Raw genomic sequence first — 13750 nt, 5'->3', positions numbered from 1 at the left:
CTAGGTATAATTTAATCTAAATTAATTCCAAAAAGCTCAGTTTTGCTTTTCTTCAAATAGATTTAACACTTACTGAAAATATGGGCTTTCTATAAGCCATGTAGATTACTAGAAACACCATACAAACAAAGAAAAAGCTCCCTCCAAAAATTGTTTCCTTTCTTAATGAGTAATGGTTCACTTACAGGGACTGTGTCCCATTTTGGCTAACACCTTGGGAGGATACTGCATTTATGCTTCAGCAGATAAATAAGCCTTCCTGAATGATTGTTAAATAGCCTACCTTGGCTTATCCCTGTAACCAGTTAGTTAATAAACAGATTTAATCACTTTAAATACATGTTAATTAGGTTAAGTCAGAATATGGATCAATTTTACACACACCAGGCAACAGAAGTAGAAGCTTTCAAGCTCTTATTTATAGAAGATGCCGTTTTGTGATTTGCAGAGAAAGATGTTGTGTTTTAGTTTGTTTTTCTTCCTTTTTCCTGATGATGGAAGTTGGCACCATGTTTCAGGAGACTAGTAGTTTGCCTGAAACCCTGAAAGACGAGTCAGCCATCTTTTGCTGTCCTTTAAGCAAGCTCTGCTTGGCGTCTGATTTGACCCAACAGAAATAAGGTATGTTTCTAGGACTGAAAAGAGTGTGCCTGATTTATAAAGAAGCTGCCACTTCTTTATTTCAAATATGGCATAAAACTTTTTATTCTCCCTCAAGGCACATTTCAAATCGTTACTCATCACCATCCTGTAATATGTCTGTGGTTTCTCTGGAGAAAATAATGTTGGGTTGCTGCCTTTAACATTTGGGGGCTAAATTCATTCTTGCATGATCTTGTTCAATGCAACAGCTTTTCATCTGAGATTAAATTTTACCTCTTACTTCAGTCCTGCCTGTTCTTTACTCTAGACAAATGCTCACATAAAGGGATTTGGGAAAGCAGCCATAAGAAGTAGGTGATAGGATACCATGTAGCTTTGCATGCCTAGGATGAGTCTGAAGCTCATTTTCAGAGTTTATTTCCAAGAAATGAGGTAATTGTTTAGAAAGACAATCTTCTCGGTTGGAAAACACACAAATGCAACCATTTAAGTTTGATGCAATTTTTGCAGAGGAAAATTCCCACTGGAATAATTCATTATTTTGAAAGGGACTCTCCCAGTCCTCTGATATTTCTAGAAATGCAGTTTGAAATTACTCCTTTCTCACAGTTATGCTTTAGGCAGCAGAGGGCACTCTCTTCCTTTAAGAATGTAAGAAAGTATGACTTAAAAATACAGAGATGAAATGCTTTTCTTTGCAGTGCTTGGATCTCCTTACAAATTATATTTGTGAAACTTATAATTGTGAGGAGATATAAATACAAGATTATTTTTAATATAATACTTCCACCTTTAAATTGAAACAGATGTGAAGACATGATATCTTTTTTTGAAAATCTGCTATTTGTTTCACTGTGCCTGTGTTATATTCACTGCAGGCTTTTCTTGAGATAGTAAAAGCAGCAAAACTTCTGCAGTTCCTTTGTGTAGGCAATTGAATGGGATTGCTGAATTTCTGAACTTCTTGACTCAACTGACCATAACCTCTACTCTACAAAGAGGCATACAGTCTTTTCAGTTCTAGCTATTTAAATCTATGAAGCCAAGCAAAGCTGTTATTCCTGTGATCCTTGAAAGCATCTTTTATGCAAGATTCATTCAGGCTTTGTGCAAGAGTGAGGCTCGGCAGGAGTTTTGTGCATGTGTGCACTTCTTAGGTGAGAATTCACCTATATAAACTTTTTTTCTTTTCTAATGCACTCACTGTCATATTGCAACAGTTGACTGAGGCACTGGATTCTTGGGGGATTGTCAAGTACAGCCAGTTATTTCACTTGAAAATGGAATGAAAATTTGAGTATGTCCATGTTTGTATAAAAGTCTCTTCAATAAATTCAACTATATCAGTATACAAAAATAATATTGCAGAAAAATTTGCCATTATTTACAATAGTATTATTGAACACCGTTCTTCAAAAACAAGTGCTGGGACGTGAAGCCTGCTATAAAGCTCTTAAAACCTGTGATGCATGTAAAGTAGGAGAATGATTAGTTAAAAATTACAGCAATTTATTCTAGCTCCTTATGAAGTCATTGTAGAGAGGTTGGCAATTGAATATATCTTTTTTTAACCCCTATGGGTTTCCAGATCCATTTTTCTTTTCCTGCGCGCAAAGCAGATGGAAGATGCTCTTCAGGAAAGCTTGGGGGGGGGGGGTTGGTTTGTTTGTTACCATGTTATATACCATGGTCCAATATGCCTTTGACCCTGTTTCCTGGTGACTCACTTGTCAAGTGCAGACTGTTGAACCTCATGCATAGCTAGCAAGCGTGGTGGCATAAAAAACACGTCCCTGGCTCAGGGACTGATATCATTCTCTGCTTGCCGTTGTTTAAAGCCTCAGCCTGCCCCAGTTATACTGGCTAAATATGGAGAGAGCTCTTTGATTCTTCTGGCTTTGGGTATATCGCCCTTCTGCCTTTGCGTACCTGACTTTGGAATTTGCCAGAGGAGAGCTCCATACAAGTTCCATACAGGAGTTTTAGTGAGATTTATCTGGGGTTTCAACCAGAGTAATTCTAAGAAGCCATCTAGTAGTTTTCATTTTTGTTGTGTATCTACTGACTGGTTTAGCTAGCTTGAGAAACAGTGGTTATATTGCTTATGTTTCTATGTCTGTAATTATGTATTATAATTATTTGTACAATTACTGCACAATATTTGTTTGAAGATGTCAGATTAAAGACAGTTTTTAAAAAAAAAATTGCCAGGATACTTACTTTTGTGAAAACCTGATTGTATATGCACACTTGGGATGTGTTAATGAAAAACGTTTATTGATGATACTATTTTTATATGGACAGAATACTAATTTGGATTATTTATGTTAGCTGCAATAACTGTTGTGGGGAAAGATTTTGTTGTAAATTTTTGCTTGTGTTTATCCAAATCTGAAATGTTTTAAAGTCAGTTTCTACCACAGCAGATTTCTGTTAAATTGAAAAATAAGTGACAAAAGTTTTACCACTTGGGCTTGTCAGTTATTAATTGTGAGGACCTTGTGATACTGTAGCATTGTTGCTAGTGACTGTGTCCCAGAGAAGAAGTCTGGATTTAGTTTTATGTTCAGATTGTTTAAAATAGCAGTGTTGAAGCCCAAATGCTGCTGGAACGTATTTCGAGCTTTCAGAACTTAAGTAAGGGTTTCTTCACCAAGGTCTTCCATTGCTTCCCTGGGAATCCTAAAGGTTTATCTGAACCAGAACATGAACGCCGTAACTTTGATACCCCTGATCAGAACTTGTGGTTAAAACCTACGGATGTTTGGTGATAGCAGAAATATTTGGAATACAAGTCAAAATGTAATGGTCTGAGACTATCTTCTTTTTAAAACGAGTAGTAAAATAACTTTGGAACCCAACTCTGGCTCTCTGTACTTATATGGCCTGAAGTTTGCTTGTTGCTTCATTTTCTTCAAAAACAAATTAGCCATACCCTGGGAAAGAAACTACACTTGTTGAATTAATGGAAGAAGGTCCTAAATTTATATAAGTAAACTATACTGAATTCCATAACCAAAGAAGCAGGGGAAGCTCTTTCTTCATTCACAATTAGCATACCTTGCATATACATTTTTTTAAAAAAAGATTTCAGCAGAAGTGAGGATAATAGAGAAGGATACCACATTTAAATATATGGCTTATCTTGAGCAATAACAGAGCAGAATACCTCGCCTCCCAACAGGATAGCAGTAACGAGTTGGAGGGGAATTGCTGAAACAGTTGGAAAGGACACAGTGTTTGGCTGATCCTTAAAGAGGCTTTCTGAAAGTCAGCAGCAGAATTTGTCCAGCTTTGCATGCTGAAAGCCTTGTCCAGAACGTAAAGCAGTTTCTGGTTCAGGGAACTTCAACTGTGGAAGAAGTGAGAGATTTTTACGGCACCTGTCAGGAAAATATTCACTAGCTACACAATTTCAGAACCAGTGTGTAAGGTTTCAGCTAGGGTGTTCAGCTAGTGCCTCATTTATAATCCATTGCAAATGTAACATATCACAGACTCAGAGTAAACATTAAGCATGGTCTTTTTTGGCATAGATCTCTGCAACCCGCTGTTCAGTTTTTGGGCATTGGTGTCATCTGGCAGCTCTGCTTTCCTAACCCTGGCAATATTTGAAGATTATAGCAGCATACACAGCAACTAAAAGCCAAAGTTGTGATGCTCAGAAAGATCTAACCTCATAAAAATATTATCTAAGAAAGAGAGTAGCCACAAGTCCCCAAGAAATCCTGAAGACCTGACTGAACAGTTAGGGATATGCAACTTTTTAAAGAGATGATAAAACAGTGCATCATTTTTGCTTAACAGGTCTGATTTTTATATAGAATATATTTTATTTTAAATCTGAAAATGAAGCAACTAGATCTAGTGTAAAAAGGAAGGGGAGAACAAAGGAGTAAAATGTGAAGTTAAATTTTGAGTTTCTTTCTTTCACCTCTGTTGTCAGAGAGAACATTTATATTTAGTGATTCCAACAAGTGCCTGTCCGTAGCTGTAACAAGGGAGAAAGAATCCAAAGTGACAGTATAAAAGAACTCTGCTTCACATTGGACAGTGTATCTGCCTGTGTTCATGAGCTTGCCCTGAGTGCATAGGACATCTGAGAGGTTACTGAGTTATCTCCTAGGATCTTGTGTAGTCACGAGCTCCCCCTTTCCCTTCCAAAGAAAGTCATGTTTGATTTTAGCAGTTGCTCTTCCTTCTCAATCCAGGAGCAAGGAGAATAAAAACTACTTAGAAATCGCTGTGACATTAGTAGTTAGATGCAGTCAATATTTCAAAGATTAGACCACACACAGTTCAATATAATTTTGCTTTTGAAAAACAAAGAAATTTACACCTGTAATTTTTATCAAGTCTGAAGTCTCTGAAATGCCTCAATATACCAGTGCCTGATAAATTGCCTGGTGTACCAGACTCAGGCAAAAGGTTGGAGATATTTCAATGGTTAACGCTTTTATGACTGACCTAAGAAATGCTCCAGCTTACTACTGTTAGGCATCTCCTTCCTGGCATTTGGAGCTCTAAGCTTTTTGAGTGATGGCTYAGAAGTTGTATACAACTTCCCATCTTCATGGAAAAGTTTGTCAGCAGAGCTGCCCTTAACTTATTATTATTTGCTTCTTATTATATGTGCCTATTTTCATGTTTTTAGAGGAGTCAAGGGTGAGGAGGGCTTTGGTCTAGCACGTCTAGTGAGACTGTGACTGTCTAAGTGCAAATGCCTGAATTTATAACACATACTGACTTACAGCTGCAGCCTTTTCACTCTCTCAGTGTTACAATATACATCTATAGACTGTGCAATTAGGTTTTACCTACCAGAAAGCATTAGGACTTTTAGAGTTGCTGTGGTGTTATTATTCACTATGGGAGATTTTGGGAGGTGCATTGGTGGAATGAATATGTCTTACTATGTTTAAACAAAGTGTAAAACATTCTAAATCAGAGGTGTTTAATATAAACTATGGCTTGCTTTTTAAGTGAGAACAAGTAAGACCTGTCTATATGAACACATGCAATTGCAAATGCATTTTAATATGATAACATAGGAAAATTGCATGGTAGTATGGACAAGAAGCCATTTTGTCATGAATTAAGTTATAAACTTTTCAGGTCAGGAGCCGTGTCATCTCTGTTTTGAAATTTTCCATTATTTTTGGATGCTATAAAACAATTTTGGACATTTGTACATGTAATTGTTAGAAATGTACTTACTAAAGCTGCTGTCCAGCTTTTTTAAAATTACTGCCATTAAATAACTGATTTTACTTCATGCATGAGATTCAAAATTTATATTTTGTTCATACTTTTATGTTATACAGAATGATCCACAAGCTAAAGACATTACATAAAGAAAGTGGTATAATTTAGTTTATTTTAGTGTCTTTTCCATTCTGTGCGTGTTGGTAAGGTTCTCTTTTTTCCACTTTGTCTTATGACCTGATCATACAGAAGAAAGCTAGGTAATGACTACTTTTTAGTGATCAAAATAAAGAACACTACAGTGAAAGGATAAGGCAATTCTTCTCTATGCTTTGCCTTCATTGTCTGTCAATCTACTAAAGTGAGTTCAGTCTTTTTGGAGCTTCAYAAAAGAACCACACTCGGCAGGCTCTTGACACCAAGGAGAGATGACTTGCTACTTAGTTTCCCCTGTTTATCTGCTTTTTCATTGTCTGACAGTCAGCTAGATCTGAAATCCTGTTGCAGAGGTTTTCTGAGAGAGAAATTTCCAACCAGTTTCTGACTCATAGTTCAATTCAGTAAAGGGACAGCAGTCTTCTGTGACATTTGTCTTTTAGGGTGTTTATCCCCTTCACTCCATTTCCTAGGTGGTGCCTGCTCCTCACAGGAGAGGGAGATTCAAAAACAAGCAAGCAGAAAAAACTTTCCAAAAGTTCTGTGTTTTTTGCTTCACCGTCCTTATGCTTCCACAGTTCAGAGTAGCTTCCCTGGTCTTGCATGTTTATCATGAACCAGGCAATTGAAAAACACATTATTCCTTTTGGCTGTCTTATCTTTCATTTTCTGTGGGGTCATGAATTGTCCAGGAAAAGATAAAGAGCCAGTCTTCTGACTACCAGGATCTTGGCATGTTCTTTGAGCAATGCTGCTCCATACTAAGGTTACAGAGGAGAGAAAGCAGTGTTACTGTTTTATGCCTTTTTGGTGGATGAAGCTTTGCCTCAGAGGTCTGGCTAATGTGTCGTTCTCAAGAATGATGCTGCTTTACAGAAAAAGACTGGTTTCATTCCTTCTAAAACTGGAAAGATTAAATGGATATTTGGCACCATTTCTTTTTCTCGAGTTTATTCTGCTATTACTGTTCCCATAGTTAACTACCATGGTAATTCACTAAAGTATTACTTTAAGTAAATTAATAAAGTCTAACCCGATCTGAGTGTACAAAAATATCTAAAGGTAAGTGCTTCATAGTAAAGTAGCGTCAAGTCATTAAAGAAAGGAAGTCTTGCACAGATCCTAATCACCATTAATGTAATGCTACATGGTCAGAGAGCACTTTCTTGATAGGGTGACCTTTTTCTTAATAGTAGCACTGAATTACAAGAACCTTCTCAGCAGTATGTTTCTCTCTTAAAGTAGATTTTCTAGGATCTGGTATCTTCAAGTACCTTTTGGAATCCTTTCACTTTCCTGTTATTGGGGGGGGGGGGGRGACCTTCCCTGAAGTTTTAAATCCTTTTTTTTTTAGCCCTGGCAGTACCAGGATGTGTCAGTCATGTCACTTCATTGGGTATTCTTGTGTGACCAGTGTAGGTTTTAAAAACACACGGTGACCTATATTTTTCATATATTGTGTCTTTAAACAGTTTTGACAGAAATGACCATCATATCTTCACCATATCTGTTGGAAGATGTGTAATTCTACTGTGTTTTGTTTAGAGGGAATGATGAGAATACGTAATTCTACCTCAGAACTACCATCTTTCCCATCCTGGAAGCATATTGTTCTAAAATAATTCTCTTAAAATTAAATACTACACTGTAGCAAAATGAGTAACTGTAAGCAGTGGCGAACAGAAAGCTGGCCTAAAAAAGCAGGGGGAGGGGAGGTAGACAAATGCTAATAGCAAGGTGAAAAGGAGTGTCATGGGTTTGTTGGCAGAAATTCCTGGATCTTGCAACAAAAGAAATTGTTATTTTTTCCTTCAAACCCTTTTAAACACAATTTATACATTTGGAAACTGGACTGAATTATCCTGGCTATAGAAAGCTGCGTTTTAGCGTCCAAGAACAGAGTATTCTCAGATTGTAGGGGACAAACTTAGTTCTTCCCCAAAGTAGCGAGCAAACGAAAGCACACGTAATAGATCTGTGAAACTTGTTACTAAGAGAAAAATTTTCTTCAGCTAAGCACAGATATGTTTCTCTAAACTGAAGTGATTGTTTAGACAAAGTGTATTTTTGTAGTCAGAGATGTTTAGGGACATATGAGTGTGTGTGTGTGTTTATGCGTGGGTATTTGTGTAATATGATACGGTTTGCCATTTAATCCTTCCATGACTAGTGATGTAGGCAGATCAGGTTTTGTACTGTCAGGAATAGAACAGTTTTCACCATTTCAAGTTGACAATAATTTTCCCTTACAGGTTGGAAACCAAGTTCATTATGAGTTGTGTATATATCTGTCCTATTGACATTTTATACTAAGGGTTCTAGTAGTCACTAGAAAATAGTTCTAGCTTGTGTTTAAGAAACAGCTTCTTGTGACTTTTCGTCAGTTTGTATTTACCAAAGGCTTTTCATAATGCTGAATGACATTTCCTTTATTCTTGTAATTAACTATCTCAAATAGATTAATAATCTAGCAGTAATTACTGTTAATTGGACACTAATATGATTGTGCTTTCACCAGTGAAAATGATTGAGCTATGTGTTGTGGTAATTTTATTTAACTGCACTTCTTTGTAAAGTGTTTTGAGATCTTTTTATTAAAAAAATATGTTATATAATGCAGAATCTAAATGTCAGTATTTGTTTTGTAGAGTTGTAGATTCAGGAAGGTGTTTATCATATTGAATGTGGAGGTATCAATTCTCTTACCAGAGTTTTTGTAAAGTACTCTGCTTAGACTTACTGCAAACAACAGAATTAGGACAAATATCCAAAATCTAGCCCCCTTTTGAGAGGGAGAAGTAGCAAAGTTTAAGTTACTTATCTTAACATCACTGTAAGATTGCCTGCTTGTCCTTCTAGTAGAGAGTGAATTGCTTATGGATGCTTCATTTCTTCTCTTCTCCATGTTTTGTTTTGCAAACCTGGTTTCTTCTAGATAGGGTGATTGCCAGAAGTGTTTGTTGAAGAAGTTGTTTCAGTTAACAGAAATATTTTTATGGATACAGGGAAGGGAGGGAAGGGGTGAATAAAAGTGGTAATTCAGGCCTTTACATGCAACTAGATATTCTGTCAAAATAACAGTAATGTGCGTGTTGGTAAATTTATGTTGCTTTTATTTGTTAGGCAACAGCTTAACAGTGATAGCCAGGCAGCCTGAAGCTTATATATGGAAAATATGAAAGTTGGACAGGAAGTGACAAAATGATCACACCCTTTTGTGTTGCTCTGTAGTGTGATTTGCATTAGCCAGACTAGCCTGTGTGTGTTAGCTTTGGACTTTTCAGACCTATTTACTTTTAAACAGTATCTAAATAGTGCTGCTGTAATTGCATCTTCCTATAGCTTTCCTCTCCCTGAATAAACAAAGGGTATGTTCCATCTCACAGGAGGGAATTCTGCATTTCCTGAGGAGAACTGTATGTTTTGTGCTTAATTTTATAAGCAAATTAGATTTCTAACAGTTAGCCACACTGGATGAACTAGTTATTGGAGAGTAACATAACTTTTTACTCTTCTGAATGACATCAGAAAAATCTCTAATTTTGTCTCTAACAAAAACTTTTGTTTATAAAAAGAGGTTTGGAAACTTTAGGATAGAATAGTAGGATAACTGTAGAAGAACATGCGTCAAGATACTGATTCTCTGTTCTCAGTTAAAAACTAATAAAATATGTTGTGTATTGCTGGAAAGAGTAGCTGGTACAATGCTAATCATCCTGCAGTCACTGAAAAAGGTCAATAAGGTATCAAACTGCCTAAAAAAATTATGAGATAATAGGTAGTAAATTGACACTATGGAGCCTAGAGACTCAAAAAATACATTTATTTTTAATAGCGTTTATGTGCTAAATAGTATGGCCAGAAAGACCAGCGTAAAACCATAATGTTATTCAAGCTCAATTTTAGTTAGTACTAATTGTTTTTAACACTGTGAATGGTTTTCTGAGGGGACTAACAAAGAAGGAGAAAATAAGATAGCTTTTGGTATCTTCTCATGCTCATAGATTTCCTGGTTTCAGAATCTGATGGTATTCCAGGAAATTCCAATTTTCTTTGGGATAATTTTTAAAATACTGACAGGAGTCGAGGAAGAAAGTCTCAACAATCTGGGGTAGATGTGATTTGCTAAAGAGAATTGTATGACTGTTTTTATGAGATCTGTGGCAAATAATGACCAAATTATTGCAGTCATTCTTAAATCCTCAGAAGGCCATAAAACGATGGTCTTTGACAATGTCAAAAATGTGTCAGACTGAAAAGTTAGTTATACCATCTAGTTTTTGCTCATGCAACGTTACAGCTGACTTAGTAATTGTATCTTAATTACCAGTTTGAATTTGGTGATACTTGCAGAATCTTTCAGTTTTGTCCCTTTTTTTGTTGTTTTTTGTTTTGTTTTGTTTTTTGTTTCAGTGCTCTGATAGCAATTATTAGTGACCTAAAGAAAGAAATCTAAGAAGGCGCAGTTGCCTAAGGGACAGCAGCTTGAATATTTTGTTTCAAGTAATGTTGATTTTGGGGTATAGCAAAAAGTATTAGTGAGGACTAAAGTTATGGATACAGTTTATACTGCAGAAACTGGTTTAATGATGAGTGCTCACATTTTTCATGCAAGTAGTTTTGAGTGCTAACATCAGAAGTAATGTTCCAGATTTCTTATTATATTAGTGGAAGGAAACTAAAGCCAATTAGCAGTAGTGACAGCACACATCATGCATGATTGAGTCTTCTCTTGCATTAAATTTATGCTTATGCATCTTATTAGGTTTCGGTAGAATTACTTTTGACTGTTATCAGAGTAAATGAGAGAAGAATTAAGCCAATAGAAGAGATCCCATATTTAGATTTCTGACTCTGTGACCCAAAATTAGAAGCCAGCAAAAAATACTGACTGACAAAGACTCCAAGAAAGAAAGAAATTGTAGTCTACAGGAAAGTATAGTACTTCTGGGGAATCAGAAGACACAGCTGAGGTTTTATACAGATTCTGCAAAGTCATATTAATTCAAGGGCAGGACATACAGAACTTATAGATAAAGCAATACAAGACTTTGGATTATTCTGTAGTAATTATAAGTCTAAATAGATAACTGAGTTAAACACTTATCCTTTATGATTATCTCTACTGCTGATGTAGAATATTTGAGCAACTGTTGGAGAGCAAATATTTCAGTTATGATAACTTTCTAATGAAAGCTTAAGAGCAACTTTTGAACAGTGAATTTTGAATGTTCTTTTAGCATTTTGATATCAGCTGGCCATAATTTCAGGGCTCAGGCAAAATAAAAAATCAGTATTTAAGTATATTGTTTTATCAGTTTGTCATAAGCAGTGAGCAAATGTTTGGGGCATCATTCTTTTGAAAGAATACAAAGCCAATCGAATATATAACTGAACTTTTCCATGAAAAAATCTTCCTGTTTCACAAAGCATTGGCTCGTGCTTAACAGAATAGCATTTCTTGCTTATTTATTGTAAGAAGTTGGAAATGCTTCGTGGTTTATCCAGACATTTTGAGGATGGGTGGACAAAATGTTCCAGAAGAAAACACACTTCCTTAGAATTTACACACTTGGGTTCTGATAACAGAGAACATATATTCTCTGTACATATATCCTTCACATTGAATTTGGAGCTCTTCATTTCCACTTGAGTAAACAATAGTTGCAGGTACAATTTTTTTTTTGAGTAATGAGCAGTAACATCATTTTCCTGGGCTGTCTAAAAAAGGATGGTGGTGGTGGGGTGGGGTGTGTGTAAACAGAGGATAAATTTCTTTAAAAGAACAAAAACAGTCCTTATAGCGTGCGTTCACCTAATTTAAAATGGAAAGGGGTTTGTGTCCTTACCTGAAATGCAGACTAGATTCGAGAACAGAATCCCTTAGGTTTTTGCTTGACTAAGTTCTGTTCTAAGATCTATTCTTCTTTTTGTGTGTCTCTGTGTGTGTGTGTGTGTGTGTGTGTGTGTGTGTGTGTGTATGTACACATATATATGTACCTAAGTGTGTATGTAAGAATTTTAGCACAAATCACAAATTGTTCTGCTGTACTTTTTTGGTAGTTCTGTCTTTGTTGGCTTTAACTAAATTTTAACCATATTCAGGATAGTGATGTATTTATTTGAGGTTATTCCCAATTAGCAACTTCCAATTTTAAGAGATTCCTTTTTAAGAATCTTCATAATTTATAGTATGAACTGTGATTAGAGAGTAATTCTAAGAAACTAGCTTTTCTTTCTGTAGTAATAACTTCTGTTATGCTTGTGGTAACATTAAAAGCTTTTTTTTTTTTTTAATGAATCTCTTTGAAAGGCAAATTTCCTCCCTTCTCCCCATTCTGCTCCCATCATAGTCTAAATTTACCAAGTTCATTAGCTGCTTATCATTTAAAAAGTAAATATTTTGTATGCCCTAAAATCATACCTGAAAATTTTAAAATGAAAGCTTTCTTAAAAAAAMCTTAATTAAACATGAATTTTAATGTGACCATTTTATGTGTTTCATCTAAGTAACACTGGATTAGGATGGATTTATTCCAGAAGTATGAGTTCATACACACATTTATTTATTCCCCTTCTCTCATATCATCCCTATTACTATTTTTCTTTGTTGGAATACAGCTTATCATTGCTTATTCATAGTTTATTCAGTGTTTTTATTTATTCCTATTCATTTACCATTTTCTTTATGGTCTTCTCCAATCGATCAACGTTACTGTTTCCTTTCTGCACCGTTACAAAGTTCATTCACCCAAATATAGATTTTGGTAAAATACTCATCTCTGAATGGTACAGGTTTTCGTTGTCTTTTCTATCTTTATGTTGTCCAAGTGGCACAGGTTCAGTTGCTAATGGGTGGTTCAGCTGGCAGGTTGGATGACAGGTATTCTGTTTGACAGTGTCTAGTGGCATGAAGATAATAGTATGTTGATCTTTCTCATTTCTGGAATTTCCTATACCTGTTGTTTCCTTTTTCATCTTTACAACCTTCTTCATGATAATTGATTTTCAAATTGTATATACACATTGGTGAGATGACCAGTCTGAAAAAGTATTCCTGGTGATTGTGTTCACTGTATATGAACTATCTGCAACCATAGAAAATGAAGTAAGTTTTACTGTTTTCTTTGTTTTGAATTAGGCTCATGCACAGTTAGTTCGAGAAGTGGATGTAGAGAAGGTGTCAACTTTTGAGAACCCCTACGTAGATGCAATAAGAAGTTTATGGAATGACCCAGGAATCCAGGAATGTTATGACAGACGACGGGAGTATCAGTTATCAGATTCAACTAAATAGTAAGTATATAGTGGTTACAAACAACTGTATCTTACTTCTGCTCTTTCTAACAAAGCAAGTTTTAGCTGCTTATGCTATATTTTTGTATACGTGTGTGTGTACAAATGTGTGTGTGTGCATGTGCTGCACAAACATACGTGAATATGCACTTAAACTGAATTTAAAGTCTACTTTAGGATATATCTAGTTTAAAACTATATTTGTGTCTGTTTCCCAGAACATAAGCCTATGATCTTTTGAAATTTTACAGAAAGATAATTACTAGGGAGGTTAATCACTGATGTTTTTGTTGTTATTTTGTTAAATCTGTTCAAGTCCTTACTATTCTCTGACATAAGCTCACAAATGCAAGCTGGGCAAAAATACTTTCACACAGTATAATGACACTAGTGAACACTGAGAAATGCAATCAAAAGTAGACCTCCGTCCAGTTGATAAAAATTATAATGCCCTAGAATTTCTGTTTTCCAAGATTTTCTGCTGTCATAT

General features: G+C 35.6%; 1 protein-coding gene across 1 annotated transcript in view; it reads left to right on the top strand.

Annotated features, from left to right (window-relative positions):
* The window catches only part of LOC112965399 (guanine nucleotide-binding protein G(q) subunit alpha), a 126106-nt gene that overhangs the window by 71680 nt on the left and 40676 nt on the right, over positions 1-13750 (top strand). Inside the window, exon 3 of the mRNA XM_026064352.1 lies at positions 13106-13260. Within this exon, the coding sequence (XP_025920137.1) occupies positions 13106-13260 (155 nt within the window). The remainder of the gene's footprint in view (positions 1-13105; positions 13261-13750) is intronic.

This window comes from Apteryx rowi, unplaced genomic scaffold, assembly GCF_003343035.1.
Source record: "Apteryx rowi isolate R43461 unplaced genomic scaffold, aptRow1 scaffold_214, whole genome shotgun sequence".
NCBI lineage: Eukaryota > Metazoa > Chordata > Aves > Apterygiformes > Apterygidae > Apteryx > Apteryx rowi.
The sequence above is the reverse complement of the archived record's forward strand: the minus strand, read 5'-3'. Positions and strand labels throughout refer to the sequence as shown.